Here is a 15,692-nt window from a genome sequence, read left to right on the forward strand (position 1 = left end):
GTGGCTATGCTGAGGTGGGTGATGAGCTCATCACCATGATTCCCTGGTTTAATTCCAGCTTTGCCACTGATTCACTTTGTATCTGTAGCCATGCGAATGCATAGCTTTGTGCCAGTGCTTCCTCATCAGTATAATGGGTATAATTAGGCTTCCCTGATTGAAGATAGCACTGAACGCTTAGCGTGCTGGCAGATTTTTTTCTTTTGTTTCAAAGTCCTTTCCAAAAAAAGGGGGTAAGACCTGATTTTAGAGTGCTGGTTCCCATATCGTATTTCAAATATGGGGATTAAAATCTCTGGCACTATCAAACCCTTTCCTTGTGGGACAGGTCTGCTGTGAAGTGTTGGTTTTCCATAAACCTACCAGAAGCATAGTTAGGTGAAGACTTAAGTCCTTGTGAGCGCTCAGTCTCCTCTGTATTCGGCAAAATACAGGAGTTGCAGGATGTGGCACTGCTGATTTTCTGTGTTAATTACAAACATAACAGAATTTAATATCAAGAATAGTCTAAATAATTTCATGGCCTGTTAACCAAAAGAGAGCTTGAGTTCTGGGATGTGGACCAGGCTACCACTGATAATGGTATCTAGTCAGGGGTGTCTGGAAGAAGGGCCATGCTGGACAGGATGCTGGATAGGATGGGTAGGAGCTGGCTGCTCCTGTTTCCTTCTGTAGATTGCAAGACCAAATGATTAAGAGTGCATTAGATAATTTTCTAACATAACATTCCCTACAGGCAGTTACTGGCATTGCTGTAGAGGCATCCTGAACGACGGTGTTGGAAAAGGAAGTGCACAGGACAGTCATTCTGCATTGTGAAAATGTTTGAGACCCCCATGCAAAGCTGTGCTCTGTTCTGACTCCAAGTCTCCTCAGACATGGCCGAGGAAAATGCATGTGAGTGCTAACCTGGGGGCACCTTCTGTTCTATTTGTACCTGCTTGTACCTGTTCAGCACACCTCCCCTCTCAAGCACTGCCGCTCTCACTGCAGATGGGTCTGGAGATCCAGGAGCTAGAAAACTCCTGTGGTTGGGTGATGGGATGAAATGTTCAGATTTGGGTGGTGTGTCTTTTTTCTCTCAGTTTGGCGTGAGTGGCAGTGGGAGGGCATAAGCTCAGTCCTCTGGTCACCGACGTAGTGTCAGCTGGGAAAATAATTCTTCTGAGCTTAGCAGAGTGATGTTAGCATAAGAGCAGTCAGGGAGGGATCAAGCCTAGCAGGTCTGGAAGAGGAGAGCCTCAGCGCTGGTCTGAGAGTGTCAGAGATATGTGACACATTGATTTTGCTTGCTTGTGCTCAGGACTGGAGATGAGCCACTCATCCTCGGTCTGTGGGGCAGGAGAGTCCTTCAGAAAGCAGACTGGCAGCTCAGCTCCCGTCAGTTCAGAGAAGCCACGGGAATGTGCAAAGGGATCCCCAGGAGTGAGACATGGCAGAGACACCTGTATCTGCCTTTCCTGGGGAGACACTTCAGGCTGTGGAGCTGCTGAATCTCACACAGCATCTTGCTCCAGCACTGAATCCTGGCTGCTGTTCTGTGCATCCAGCTGGCTTGGGGCAGTGAAGGGAAGAAAAAGGCAGAGCCAGCGACTCAGCTGATCGGGGGTTTCAGGCAGAGGTTGCCCTGCCTGACTTGTGATGGATTCGGGGGCTTTCTGTAAAAACTGTCTCCAAGGGCAAGTCTGAACAAGCCGGTTACTCTTAATTTCCTGTGGAGGCAGAAAAGCCACCGAGAAAACAAAACTGCTGCAATAGAAGGTTTGGGGATAAAAGGGCATAGTGTTGCTGGTCAAACAAGACTGTGTTTGATGATATATCTGTCATCCCAAATGCCTCCCTGGCAGCGGGACCCAAGGACCTCATGAGGATTCAGGACAGGCTTTTGGGAAGACATTCCCAGCAGTGAAGTGGGATGCTGAGTGGGGCATAAGGCAGTGGGGGAGGCATGGAAAGCTGTATGTCACACTTGCAGCTCATCTGCTGGGGCCCAGTTAAAACACAGGTGTAAGGGAAAAGGGTGTCAGTATGTCTCCCACTCAGCCTCTCCCTTCCCCCTTCTTTCGATCTCATGCCATCCTGGGGCACCATGCGAGTTTATCAATTTACACCAGAATGCAGTAAAACCACTGAGGTTGCCAAGGTCTTGGTTTCATTAATTCTGAACCCTGATATGCCAGCCCCTTGCTCTGGCTCTCGTTTGCAGGGCTGTTGCTGCTAGTGCCGGCTCGCCTCACAGCTTATTAAACCAGCACCTTTGAAACCTACACTGAATGCATAGAATCGCTTAGGTTGGAGAAGACATTTAAGATCATAGAGTCCAACCGTAAGCCCAGCACTGCTGAGTCCACCACTAGACCATATCACACTTCAGATTCATAACATCAGATTCTGCCATGTCCCTCACTCCCCTAGAAAACAGCTTATTAAAAATCACCATTGGTAATTGCCTGGGAAGTCATATTTTTAGTGCTTTCCTTCCGTTCTTGGGAGTTGAGCTTTCTCCTTTCCCAGACCATGGAGTAAATCATGACCATCCTTGCTATTTACTTCAGACTACAGAGGACTTGAAAATGTTCCTGTAGGGCCAGTCTGCGCTCAGGAAAGCCAGTGGATCCATCACAGTTGTCTTTGGGAGGGAGAAGTTCTGCATGATGCTGAGGGTTAACAACTCAAAGGCAGTGATTGCCCATCCTGGGCACGAGCTGCTAGCAGCTGCAGTGTCAGCAGGGACCCTCAACCCACCACTGCTCTGCGGTTTCAGTACCCACAAATCCCCCTGGTCCATGGTGGCTGGAGATGACTTCTTCTCCCAGCCCTGGTGGAAGAGAGAGCAAAGGCTGAGAAATGGGTTGCTCAGCAAGTGTGCCTGTGCGTCCCCACAGGGACCCGACGGTGTTTGTGGTGGGAGGGCAGTGCAGGAGCAGCAAAGTAGTCCCAATCCCTTGTCAATATTTGTGTCTTTTTGCATGTTGGTGGATATTTGTCAGTAAGTGATAGTGCTGAGCTGGATACCACTGAGCTGCTGGAGGCAGAATGAGAACTGTTGACTTTGAGGAGCTTGAAACGTGTCTTTGGTGCTGGAGGGTCTCCTCATGCGTCCTTGCAGCCGTGGGGCTGCTCCCCAGCCCCGGTGAGAGCCACACTGCTCCCCAGCTGGGCTGGCCAGCCCAGAGGCTGTGTGGGAGAGGGCTCAAGGCAGCGCTCCTGGAGTTCACGCTGCACAGGAGATACACCCTTACGGAGCTGTCTTTTTATTTGCAAACTGAGCAGTTGTACTGGAAGAGATTTAGCAAACATGGGACTGCACAATGCTATGTGTACTGAGTCACACATCAGGGCTAGAGCCAACTAGCACTGTGAGCTACTGAGGCAAACATTTGAGAATTGTTACAATAGGCACCAAAAATATCTTGAAGTGAGATCTTTCTGCATCGCTGCATGTTGGGTAACAGGGAGGGCTGACAACCTAAGCTTAAACTCTACCCACATGCTCTAGAGCTCATCCTGGGCAAGGCAGGCAACTGGGGTGGGAACAAAACAGAGAAAAAGCAGTTTTGCTCCTAAAAAGGGAGCCCTGATTAGCCAGTTTCACATAGACTGGAAAGGTTCTGCTCTGGTGGGGGGACAGGGTTGTGGTCCTGCACAGCGAGTTAGGCTTTAGTGTTTGGCCCCGTGCTCCTGGCTGACTGCGTTTCAGGGCAGGATGACCCCAGAGTTACTAACATACTAACATGTTGGATCTGCAGCTCAGAGCTCCCCACACCTGCACAGGGCCAGGGCAGGACCAGTGCCTACAAGATGTTTTCTTCTGTCTGGTTTTGACGCTCCCAAGCAAGGGGGCTGCTCTTGAGGTCTCTTGTAGAAGCTGTCCCTGTTGCAAGGTTTTCTCAGGGGGTTGCTCTGTGGTCGCCGTTTCCTCCCTGTCACTCCCTTGTAAAGGAGCTACTTCCCCAAAGCCCAGGTCTGGTTTCAGAGATGCAATCCCCCAAACTCAGATCTTGGGGGCTTGTCCAAGCCATCTCAGCAGAACTGGAGAACAGGCAGTGGAGGCTTTCAGTGCTGCTGGTACATACTCGCGCAGACTGAGCGCAGGGCTGGTAGTGAGCGCTGGATCTGACTCAGCCTCCTGCCAAGTGACCTTTCAGCATCCTTCCTCCAGTCTTCCCATACCCTTCCCTCGTGTCCTGCAGCCTGCTGCTCTCTGCAACCCTCGTGTGGGCTGGGATCGCACCTCGGCCTCGCCGCGGCCCCTTCCTGGCTTCGAGCGCTTGCTCTCTCCCACTGGTTTTGCAGCCGTTTTTTCTGCCAGCGCAGGGCACTGAAAAGTGCTGGCACTGCCAAAAACCCTGTGTGCACTACGACTCCCCAAACATCCCTTTATTTTTATTGTTCTGTTAATTACTGTTTAAACTTTAATAAGTCACTTCGTCAGGAGGGGGGACCTGCAGTGAGGTTTCTGTGCAAACACTGGGCCCGGCAGTGACTCTAGTGTAACATAACCCTTTATACAATGTGGGAATGTTTAGACTGTAACAGAAACTTGTTATTTTAATGACAGTTAAAGGGGGAAAAAAAAGAACAGAGCGAATGAAAAAGGGAAGCAAGTTTGTTGGGGAAATGGCTCATCTCAATCTCTCTGTCTGGCCTCTTTTCTCTTGGCTTTAATGATAGCTGGATAAGGAGGCTTTATGGCTTCTGTTGAAGCAAGTCTTGTTCCCAGAGATGCCCTATACAAGGCAATATGTCGTCCCCTCTGTTCTGCGGGGTAAGGCTAACAGCAAAGAGATGCTGATGGAAGCAGCATGGCTTGATTTTGCTCAGAGGCAGCAGCAGATGCCTAAAGCCAATTTGAGCTCAGTCTAATTATTCTGACCCACACAAGAGACTTTCCCCTTCTATTCAGAGCTTCTTCCACTGTTAAGTTTTTAAGTAGCTATGCTGAAACAGATGCTGGCATGCCATAGGTAAGAGGGTCCAACATCCCATGGAAAAATGGACCTTGAAGCTAGAAAATGTTGCCTGATTTTGACTGGTCACCACTCAGGAGGAACCATCATGGATGCTGAGTGAGGGAAAGGGGGAGAGAGAACCTGGCTCATACTCTCAGCAGTGGGAGGGCAGAGGGTTTGCAGACATCCTCGATTTTAGATTGTGACTGTTGACATCTGTATTGCTCTGAGGTAGCGGAGGATGCCCGTGCAGCGGCTGATGTCCCTGCATCACAGCACTGAAGTCACCTCCAGGTTTGGCTTGCCTTGTCTATATTTAGCACTCACTATAGACAAGACCATATAGAGTGATATATATGATCTGAAAACCTTCAACTCCTGCTGACCTCTCTGCTGCTACAGCGAAATCCCCAAAATCTGTACAGTTTGAATGTGGAGTGACGCAAGGCCGGGAGAAGGGAGCGCTCTCACCTTAGCCCTGCGCAGGTTTCGTGTTTCCCTGTCCCCAGGCTGGTCCCTGGGGTGCTGGTCCCCAGGCAGCCCAGCTTTCACTGCTGGCATGGGTGGTGGGCCCGAGGGACTGAGGGAGGAGAGGTGTGAGGAGAGTCTGGGGGTACGGGCTGGAGCAGAGGCTTGGCAGGAGATGTTGAGGAGGAGGAAGCTGGGATGGTGTTGGGAACTTGGGGGAAGAAAAGGGGAGAGTAAGAGCACACTAGGGCAGCTGGGAGGGGAAGGGGGACACAAAGGGCAAAACTTTGGAGGGGAGGTTAGGAGGATGTGTGGTGTAAGGAGCACTGCTGGAAGAGGAGCCTTTCATAGCATCGAGAACCTTCCTCGGGCACCAGCGCACTGCCAGGACTCCTGTTCCTCTGTGCAGAGACCCTCTGTCCTCTCTGCAGAGTTTCTGATCAAAACAGGAGCCTGGGGGACTTGCACCCCCCTAAAGCTTTTTGGTGAGGGCGAATGTAGGGTGGAGCGGGAGAGGATGAAATCATGGGCCTCCGGGGGACTGTTTTCCCAAGTGGGTGAGCGTGCAGGGAGCAGGCCAAAACGGTTCACGCTTTCCTCGCCCGCTGCTGGGGTTGTGATTGTTATTGATTGGGTTTGCTGTTCTCGGCACTTTGTGTTTTTCCAGCTGAGCACTGGCTGCCCCTTGAATATTTTTTTTTCTTACCTCTGCTTTAGTTCAAACACCCACAGAGGTTGCAGATGGGGCAGGTGTGTGCCCAGCCCTGTGTGGCGGGGGTGAGCCCGCACCGGGGCTGCGCGCAGTCGGGAGCATGCGACGTCTGTGTAAGGTACCACTAACATGCAAGCCTGCTGTCAGTAAGATTAAATTCACAGGTCTGTGTTATCTCTGGAAGTGTGTCATACAAAAAGGTAAAGGAACGTGCTCTTGTAGAAAAACCAGCGTCAGGGCTTCATGTTGAAGCACATAATAGGAACATGCACAGGGACTTCCCACGCTTGGGCATGTATAATGTATATCTGGCTCAGGGTGCATAAGCTTCAACCTCAAAGACAGAGGGCTAAGGGAACTGCTAGCTGGAGAAATAGTTTTATTTCATTTCCAAGATGTGGTCATGACTTTCAGACCCTGCCGAGCCCCTCGTGTTGACCTGCTCTCACACCAACCGTGTGGTCACGTCCCTCCTGTGCAGAGCTGTGCCTACTCATGGGGCCAGTGGCAGGAGCCGTCCCTTTAGGAATGGCATTTTTCAGGTTCCTCTATGAGGTTGAACATGTCCCAGCTGCAAAAATAACTAGCCTATATACCCTGTGGAAACAGGAGCAGCAGGGACACATCTGTCTGGTCTGGGCAGAGCCAGCTTGTAACTAATGCCCCAAAGGGGCATCGAGCGGCTGCAAGCCCTTGTCAGTGTGGAAGCCCCACATGGCGACCTCTGGGGGGGACTAGCCCATCGGAGGGGCAAAGCTCCATGGAGGGCAGAGCAACAGATACCTCTGGGCCTCTTGTAGGACCGGTGGGTTCCAGCAAGACATTAATATTGACTGGCTGCTCTAGACCAGCTGCAGGGCATGCAGGCTGCTGGCGGGGCAAGGCGAGGGGCCGAGGCTGGCACTGCTGGGCGCCGGCGTCCCCAAGAGCAGCCCCAGGCTCTGCCCCCCCGGCCCCTGCTCCTGCCTCCCCCGTGGCCGGTGGGGTCACTTTGGTTGGAGAGCGCAAGCTGAGCTCAAGGATAGAGCCCCCTGGACGGAGCCAAGGAGCCACTGTATAAAAAACGCTGAGGTTTTCCTTTTCTGTACAGCGCGTTTCCCTAAATTGCCTTTGACTGTGTGCATCGCTAATGAAAGTTTATGCCCTTGTTAGAAGGACAGGCAGGTCCGTTCCAGTTAGGGCTGGGTCTATCCTTCTGCCAACTGCCCTCCCCAGCACACACACACGCTCGCTCGCTTGCTCGCTCTCCCTGGTGAATAAGTGGAGGCTGTTATAAAAAAAAAAAAAAAAAAAAAAAAGAGGAGGGGAAAAAAATTTCCATATTTGTGTAAGTTGCTTTAAAAGCATTTTATCATGTCATAAAAAAAAGGAAAGTACTCTCGGAAATTGATCCTGCACACGAGCCCATTGGACAGAAGGACGTCGGGATGTTAATGGCTATTTTGCTCCAGGGTGGCTTATTAAAAAATTTATACATAAATGCTTAAAATTGCATAAATTATTTAAAAAAAAAACATAGTAAGCAATTTGCAGTCCCGATCCACTTTTCCTCTTTTTCTTTCCCTTGTCATCCTTTTCTTCCCTTCTTTCCTACAAAAAAATTCCTTCCCCCTGTTCTCACCCTTGTCCCCTCCCTGTCTGAAAATGTGATGCATCCAAAATTACACACGTATGTGTGTAAAATAAATATGATTTTAAATGTGACCCGCCACTGGCCAGCGGAGCTGGCTGCGAAGGGGAAATAAAAAAAAAAAAAAGAGGGGAGAAAAGAAAAGAAAAGAAAGAAAGAAGTTTGGATATGATGAGTGTTTCTCGCAGGCGTGGAATGTCACCCACATATCCTGGAGATTGTACTGGGGAGGTTTATGATGGTTTCCCATTGATTTGTTTCCCCGACGCAGCTGCCGACCTCTATTGAGGGACAAACATAATCAGCACTGACGCAAATTAGATGGTTATTCGTTTTGAAAATTGACAGAAAAACAATAAAAAAGATGAAATGCTCCCAAATCAATAGATATAATGAAATTCAAATAATCCGAGAGATGAGGTCTCCATGGCAACTGATAATGTGGAAAAGAAAACAATTTAATAAAGGACAGACACACTTTGAAAACAGATTGGGCAAAGGGAAGGCGGGGGGGCGAGGGAGCAAGGGGGGCCGTGGGTTGGGTGGTGGTGGGAGGGGGCAGCGGGAGGAGGTGGTGGTGGGGAGCCGGAGCCGGCTGCCTCTCCGGTTGGTTAGCGGTGCTGTAGTGAAGGATCACTGTCCATCCCAAGGACGCTTGCCATAATTAAGAGAGGCTTTCGGTCCAGAAAGTGCAGATTCAGGTTTTAATACACAAAATTATTTCAGGAGCACTGAATCGGAAAGTCGTTTGTTATGACCTTCCTGAGAGGCCTGGAGCAGGGCATGTTGGAGGCGCGGCGGCTGAGCCAGCTGAGTTATGGCATATTTGTGTTTTTATAGTGCGGAGGGGAGGGGGGAAGGGGGGAAGAAGGTTAAACAGTATTTACAGCTCAGTTGTTTTCAGAAAGGAAAGAGAAATAGAGTTCATGAAAAGATGCGAGTGGAAGCGAGAGAGAGAGAGAGGGAGAGGGAGAGATCCCCTGCCCGGCACACACACTCCGCTGGGACGCCAGCTCCAATGAGACACTCACCGATGCTCTTTTTGCCTTAAGGTGTGAGGTGCAGACGGGCTGGGGGTAAAGAGGGGCTCTGTGGTGGGATGGGGAGTGTGGCTGTCCCTGCTGCCAAGTCTGTCTGCAGGGTCCGGCTGGGAGCCCACTGTCTTCTCACTCCAAGCTGCAGAATAAACTAGGCATGTGGGCTTGTGCTGAAAGTGTGCATGAGAGTGTGTGTGTGTGTGTGCGTGCAGGGTGCTCTGCGCTCACACGGGTGGCTGCCTGTGTGCGTCTGCATGTGTGGCTGCTAGTGGGCTGTATGTATGTGGGTGCTCTCTGCGTGTGCAGGGCTGAGCAGAGCTCGGTGCATGCGGGTGTGCGTCTCTGGGGAGGTGCATATGCTGTATATCTGTCTGTATTGCAGAGTGCGGGTGTAACACTTGTACGGTCACAGGTACATCGACGTTTGCGTGCATTAGCATGTGTTCTGTGTGCATACTGTTTCATGAGCACATGCACGGGCATGCAGTTGCGTGTGTTTGTGTGCTGGGTCATGCGTGCCCCTGCATGTGATAGTGCACCTGCATGGCCACGTTTCTATACACGTGTGTGTTCCCACTGATGGGTGTTTGTAATTAGTGATAGCACTAGCGCATGGATGGGCTCACAAGGACAGGAGAGATAAGAAGATGAGCTCTAATGACCAGAAGAAAGAGCAGCAAAAGGCAAGATGGAGAATTAGTGTTGGTGTGAGCACTGGGTAGCGTGGGGTGAGTGCCCGCACAGCCCGACCAGTGGGGTTCCTCTCCCAGCTCTGACAGGACTGCTGAGTTAACAGGCTCGGGGATGACCCGCTGCTTTCATGCCAGAGCTCAGCTCTCCTCTGGCCAGACTGAGCCTTTGCCACACAAACAGGACGGACAAGCATTTCTCCTAACCACATTGCACAGTAAGGGCAGGTGACAGGCATCTCTGGGGATTAGAGAGCCCCGAACTCCCGGTGCTGCATCTGATGGGTGCCTGCTTTGTGAGTTCACAAAAGACTCCCGGCCCCACTTGGGGATTACAGAAACCTCTAAGGAACCTGAGTGCCCCCTTTGCATACCGAGCCCAGAGCACTTTCGCCTGTGCACATACAGCTCAGGCAGCGGGGCTGTGAGGAGGACATTAACACAAGCTGGACAGCTAAGATGCTCTGGTTTGCTCTCTGTCATACAGCTCTTGCTGAGGTCTCACTTACATTTGCGGGCTAACACACTGATTTACTTTGCAGGACCTTGAAAGACCACAATAATGAACTTTTTCTGGCACTGTGTTTCTTAGTGATGCATCAAGCATTCAGGCTCCCAACTCCCATTTAGCTCCTGACTTCCCACTGCAATTAATTAGGGGTCTGCATTCTTTGTTGGGTCTGAGCTTAATAGTGCTGAAAGGGATTGCAAATTGCTCTTAAACTGCCTACCAACTACCAACAGGGTTTGGAGGGACCCTTTGTAGGAGGTGGCTCACTTAACCCCTGCCCTTGATTAGGGATGACTCTTGAGGCCAGCCTGAAGCCGGAGCTGCTCTCCACTGACTCGGGTCACATTGTGTTTGGATTCTCTGTGAAGTAACTCATTAAAGACAGTCACCAAGAGGGACTGATGAAACTTTGAGCAATTCCCTTCCTCATCTGCGTCCTTTAAGAGACCAGGTGTCTCTCCCAGGTCCTTTTTATTCCCCCAGCATCAGGTACTCACAGCTAAGTCTGGTTCCCTCTCTGCCACCTTGATGTCTCACCGCACCCCCTGCCCCATCAGCGGGGTCTGGGCAGCGTTTTGGAGAGGCTCACACCTTGGCCTCTGCCTCATTCCTGGGGAGCTGGCTCCCGCACGGGCTGGCGGGCCCTGCTCCAGAGGCTTTCCCAGACCTTTTTGCTCTCCACCAGCCCTTCCCTCCCTCTCTCTGCATCCACCATGTCCTCCTGGCACAGCACCCAGTGCATCTACAGAGAGGTGAAGTTTGGCACCGTGTTTGCATTTAGTTGCCCTGACAACGTGTCTGGCTTCATAGGGAGTTTTCCAAGGGCCACAGCTAGCCTGCAGGGACCTGATGGTGATAAGCTATTACTCTTCACCCTCCCTTTTGCGTCTTTCCTCTTGGTTTTCTTCACAACCTGTGGGGAGATTGATGGCAGGATTATGATGTAGATGTTAGCAGTTCTGGTTGATTTATAGAGTTACTTAGGCTGAGTGAGGCCACTTAGGCTCATCTGGATAGTAAACCTTTTAACTGGACTGAAAAATTAATAATAAATAAATAAATAAGGCAAGAAGGAGAAACTGGATCAGAAAAACTGATCCTCTTGGCTTTATGTTATCTGAAAGAAAGACTCTGAAGACAGAAGGCTCTGAGGGAGCAGCCCCTCTCAGCCTGGGGAGCAGCGAGACCCTGCTCTGAGAGCTCTGAGAGCAGGTTTTTGTGGGACCAAGAAGAGGAAACTGTTGAAATGTCTTATCAAAGATCCTGCATTGGCAGATGAACTAGAAAGTTGGCTGCATGACTCAAGGGACTTCTGAGCTTCAGACTACCCTGAATCAGTGCTTTTCCTCTGCTGTTGAACTGCAGTAGCACCTAACATTGCAAGCGAGATACTGGGCCTGCTAAGCTAGGCAAGAAATCTTTGCCCAGATGGCTGACCATCTGAAGAGACCCAGCAGGTAAAGGACAGAAGGGCAGCCTGCCTGATGCTGTTTGCCCAAAGAGAAGGAGCAGGTCAGTAACAGAGCAGGGAGCAGAACCAGAGTTTTGACTCCTGTTACTCCCTTTTCCCCCTCTTCTTTCTACTCTGCTCCTTTCGTTAATTCTGGAAGTTCCCTGTGTTACTTGTGTGCAGAAAAAGGGGCTTGTTTCTTGTCTTTTGAAGGTTCAGGGTACATGAGTGCAGAGCGTGGCAAAGGGAAGGGCAGAGGAATGGAGCTTTGTCTCAGCATTCAGGGGTGAGCAGCAGAGCCGTAGTGGCTCTCAGAGTAAGGAGGCTGGGGGTAGACAAGATCAAAGCACGTTTAGGATCATTTTTGAGATCTGCTCAGGAAAAGGTTCAGACGTGCGTTACTAAAGAGCTGTGAAGAAGGATTAGTCCTGTCCTTGCTCGCAGTTGAACCACTTTCCCCACCAGCTGTGCCAAATGCTTGTGAAGAGCTGGTCGAGCGGCAGCAGAGCAGGTCAGCAGCAGGTGAGAAGGCAGTGTCACAGAGGAGAGTGGTGCGGTGCAAGGGAGTGGGGCCAGTGCGGAGGCTGTCACGGTTCAGCCATGCAGGGGACAAGGGCCCGAAGTGGGGCTGAGCTGGGGTCGGGTTGAAGACGGGTTCCACGCAGGCTGGGGTGGTGCAGGTGAGCAGGTCTCTGCAGTGGGAGAGGGTCAATGCAGCAGCCGAGGCGGCAGCGCAGTGCTGAGTATTAGCAGGTGTCCGTCCTGCTCTGCTGCCTGCCAGCCGGGCTCGGCTCTCCAGCGGGGACTCTGCGGACTCTGGAGGACTTTGAGTTGCAGCCCATTGCACCATTGCAGCAGAAGAGGCTGTGCCTGGGCTGTGCTAGGGCCAGCTCACTCCTAGTGTGAGGTCTGTGCTGCCTTTCTCTCCCTGGCCAGTGATATATGGCATAAATTAGGCCTCTGAAGGGGGATACTGCATCCTTAAGAAGAAATATGTCCTCATTTTTCTTAAACACCGTTTGCACTGAGTGAAATGTTTAGAAGGGACGCTGAGGGATAACTTTATTTCTTACTAGGGAGTTCAGAGCCGTTCAGTTAAACCCATAAAACACTGGGAGTAGGGAAGCTGACAGCCTGCCCGTGCATTAGAAAAGCCATTACTCATCTAGGGGAAATTCACCCCATGCCGGAGCCTCACGTTACCAGTGGGGTGGTCCAGGGGAGGACACAGGATCATCTCCCATGGCCATCTAAGGGGTCAGTAGGATGCTCAGGGGTTGAAAAGACTCAGTAACAATCCAGCACAGTGACAGAGTGCTGATACAGAGATCTCAAAGCACAGAGTAAACATGGCTGCGTTCATGCCGCTGGGTGGGCAGTCATCTTCATCCCTTCTTCTCCTCCTCCTCCTCTGCAGGGGGAAACTAAGGCACAGAAAGCTGAGGAGACTGATGGTTACACCGTGATTGGAAACCAGGCTGGAAGCCAGCATTCCTGGCTTTTAACCCCCAGCTTAAATCACTAGAACCAAATTCCCTTCCAGAGCAAGGAGTCTTAAGTCAGGAGCCCTGACCCCCTGCTCCGTTTCTGCCGCAAGGCCGTGTTCCCAGGGAGGCGTCGGGAGCCCTGGCTCCACCTTCATTGCTCCGACGTTCAGCCCTTTCTTCCCAATGGGATTTAGAAAATCCGCTGGAAGACAAAGGCAAGGACTTGCAGGTGGCAGTAACGGGAATTCCTGTCTCGGATGATGGTTGTTGGTGCGGTGGGCTGCGTTACAGGTGTGGCTGGGTGGGCTGCTGCTCTTGCACAGGCACCTGGCTGGTGCAGGCTGCCATCGCTCCCCCACAGCTGGCTGTCTGAGGGGACAGGGCTGCAGGCACCCAGCATCGTGGTAGGCAAGGCATCAGCCACCAAGAGGGTGGTGACTTTCTATTTGATATTTATTTTGGAGGCTTGACACCAAAAGATTTAATATTTGTTGGAAATGAGAAACAGTTCTCAAATGAATTTGGAGAGCCTGGGAATTAATGTCAGCCACCCTCCCCTCCCTAAACACCCCTCCTCCCCGTCAGCTCAGGCCCCCCCTTTCAATTTCTGAAGCCTGCTGATTTGAATATTTATAAATATCAGTAAATTATTTATTGTAGCAATCTGCTGTGCCATTTCACCAATCGCCGTTAACACTTTAGGGCTCGCTCTTCAGGAGGACGCGACTGGAGAAAACGGGCACCTGGGGGCTGGGAGCGTGCTCTGGGGAGGGGACTTTGGTGCCAGGGCACAGCCTGCGTGGCTGTGATGCCAAGAGGGGCTGGCTCTGTATGTGACACAAGAAGAGCTGGGGGTGTTCGCAGGAGAGGATGGGGAGCCTCTGTGCCCAGTACTAGGGGAGACTGCAGGGGAACACAGGGAGAAGACGTGGCTGGAAAGGGAGGCTTGTGTTAGCGGGGGAGGGCAGCAACGAGGACAGCCTGATGGGGTGGGCTGTTCACTGCAGCACCCTTGCAGGCTTTGCCCTGTGGTGTGCAGGGACCTCGCTCTGGCTTAGTGCTCAGCACTAGCCCTCTCAGCTTAGTTTCTGTTCCCTTGAGGAGGAAAATTTCTCTCGGTTTCTCCTGTCCTGTTCCCTCTCTCCATAATTACACTTCTGCACTGAAAATACACACCATTGAGAGATACTGTGGCTGTTTCCCATTTGGGAAAGAGGGGGCTCCCCATGTTCACGAGCTGTTCTCTGGCGAAACCCTGGCAGTGGCACCAGAGCAGCCAAGTGGCAGGGTGGGAAGCAGGAGCAGCCTGGCTGGCCAGCAGCCCCAGTGCAGGGCACCAGCATCTCCAGAGCTGATGCAGCTTCCCCCCTCTTTCAGGATGACTGCTGTTAGTCGCAGCCCGGTGCGTACACCGCCCCTCACTATCACCAGAAAATTACAGTTTAACTCTGTAGCTGAGAAGGTTGAGCAAAGGGAAGCAGGACAGGCTTGCTGAAGGGAACCGGTGCTGGTCTGTGCCCATTTGGGCCAGGGTTGAACCAGGCTCTGGGAGCTGGAAATAGGGAGAAAAGTGGCCTCTTGTGCAGCTGGAGATGCCAGTGTGGCAGGCAGGAGAAGGTCAAGCAGTGCTGAACGCAGGCAGCCTGCACTCTGACAAGCGCTGGCCACGGGGACCAGAGCAGAGTCCCCAGCTTTTCCTCCACGGTTTATAGATGGGATGTGTGGGGAGCGCCCTCACGGCTATTGCAAAGCAGGGAGTACAGCTGGCAGTGCTTCAGTAAGGATGCCCTGGCTGCTCGCTTCGTTTCTCCTCCCCCGTCTTTGATTCTCCTTCTCCCTGCCCAGTGCTGAGCTGGAGCCTGTCAGGTCCGACGACGTTCTCACTGAGGGCTTTCCCTGGCTTCACACAGACACGCACAGGCGGGATCCATGCTTGCAGGGCAGAGGAGGTTGTTAAAGAGCCTTTGTGAACTCCCCAAGGTCAGCCAGAAGAGACAGCATCCACTAATCCAAGGTCATTTCCTGGGCTAAAAGCTATAAAATGTTTTATTGATAAACTGAAGAGGGGAAAATATACACACTACATCCACTCGCACACACTGTGGCCATGCCTGGGCTGTTGCTGCCTTTGCCTTGGCCCTGCCTGGGATAACGCACAAGTCTTCGTGCTGGAGGGGCAATGTTTTCTGGAAGGGGCTGAGCGTTTGGCTGCCTTCTCTGCCTCTTCCCAGCGTGTGGCTGGGCATCGCCAGGGCATTACTCCAGGGAAGCATGTTCCCAGTGCCCCAGTGGCCTTCTGCTGTGAAGGTTTGGCTCCATCTTAGGGACCGCAGCTCAAGTGTGAAGAGGCTCTGGTGTGCAGCACCCTCACACCCCTAGCCCAGCAAGCTGTGCTGCCCACCCTGTTGGGGCTCCTGGGCAGACTGGAGTCTCTCCAGTCAAGCTTGCACCACAGTGGTTAAAAAAGAAAACGACTGTGCAGCATGTTGGCCCTCCCCCCCCCCCCCCCCCGCCCCAAATAATGCTGTTAATAATTAATCGAATGAGAGCTTGCAGCTCCTGGAAAGCTGGCACTGGGACCTCCCTCTTGAACGGAGCTGCTCAGCTGGGCTTAAAACTCTTCAATAGGAATATGAAAGCTCCATCTGTTCAACGTACCAGGCTCTCTGAAGTGACAGTGCGCTGTCCCTCCCCAGCCAGCACCCCTCTCCCCGCAGCACGGGCCCTCCTGCCCCTTGTCTCCTATCCCTCCTCAG

At 51.9% G+C, this 15,692-nt stretch overlaps 1 protein-coding gene across 16 annotated transcripts in view; it reads left to right on the forward strand.

The window, feature by feature from the left end:
- Positions 1 to 15,692, forward strand: part of CASZ1 (castor zinc finger 1) — a 237,057-nt gene that overhangs the window by 164,457 nt on the left and 56,908 nt on the right. For 6 of the 16 annotated variants that reach the window (XM_080380903.1, XM_080380900.1, XM_080380889.1 and 3 more), the window contains one exon: positions 737 to 897. The exons of the other annotated variants lie outside the window; for them this stretch is intronic. In XM_080380903.1, coding sequence (XP_080237029.1) covers positions 879 to 897 — 19 coding nt within the window. In that variant the 5' untranslated portion in view covers positions 737 to 878. The remainder of the gene's footprint in view (positions 1 to 736; positions 898 to 15,692) is intronic. 16 annotated transcript variants of the gene reach the window in all.

Source organism: Falco punctatus (genome assembly GCF_963210335.1).
Source record: "Falco punctatus genome assembly, chromosome: 3".
In the NCBI taxonomy this organism is placed as follows: Eukaryota; Metazoa; Chordata; class Aves; order Falconiformes; family Falconidae; genus Falco; species Falco punctatus.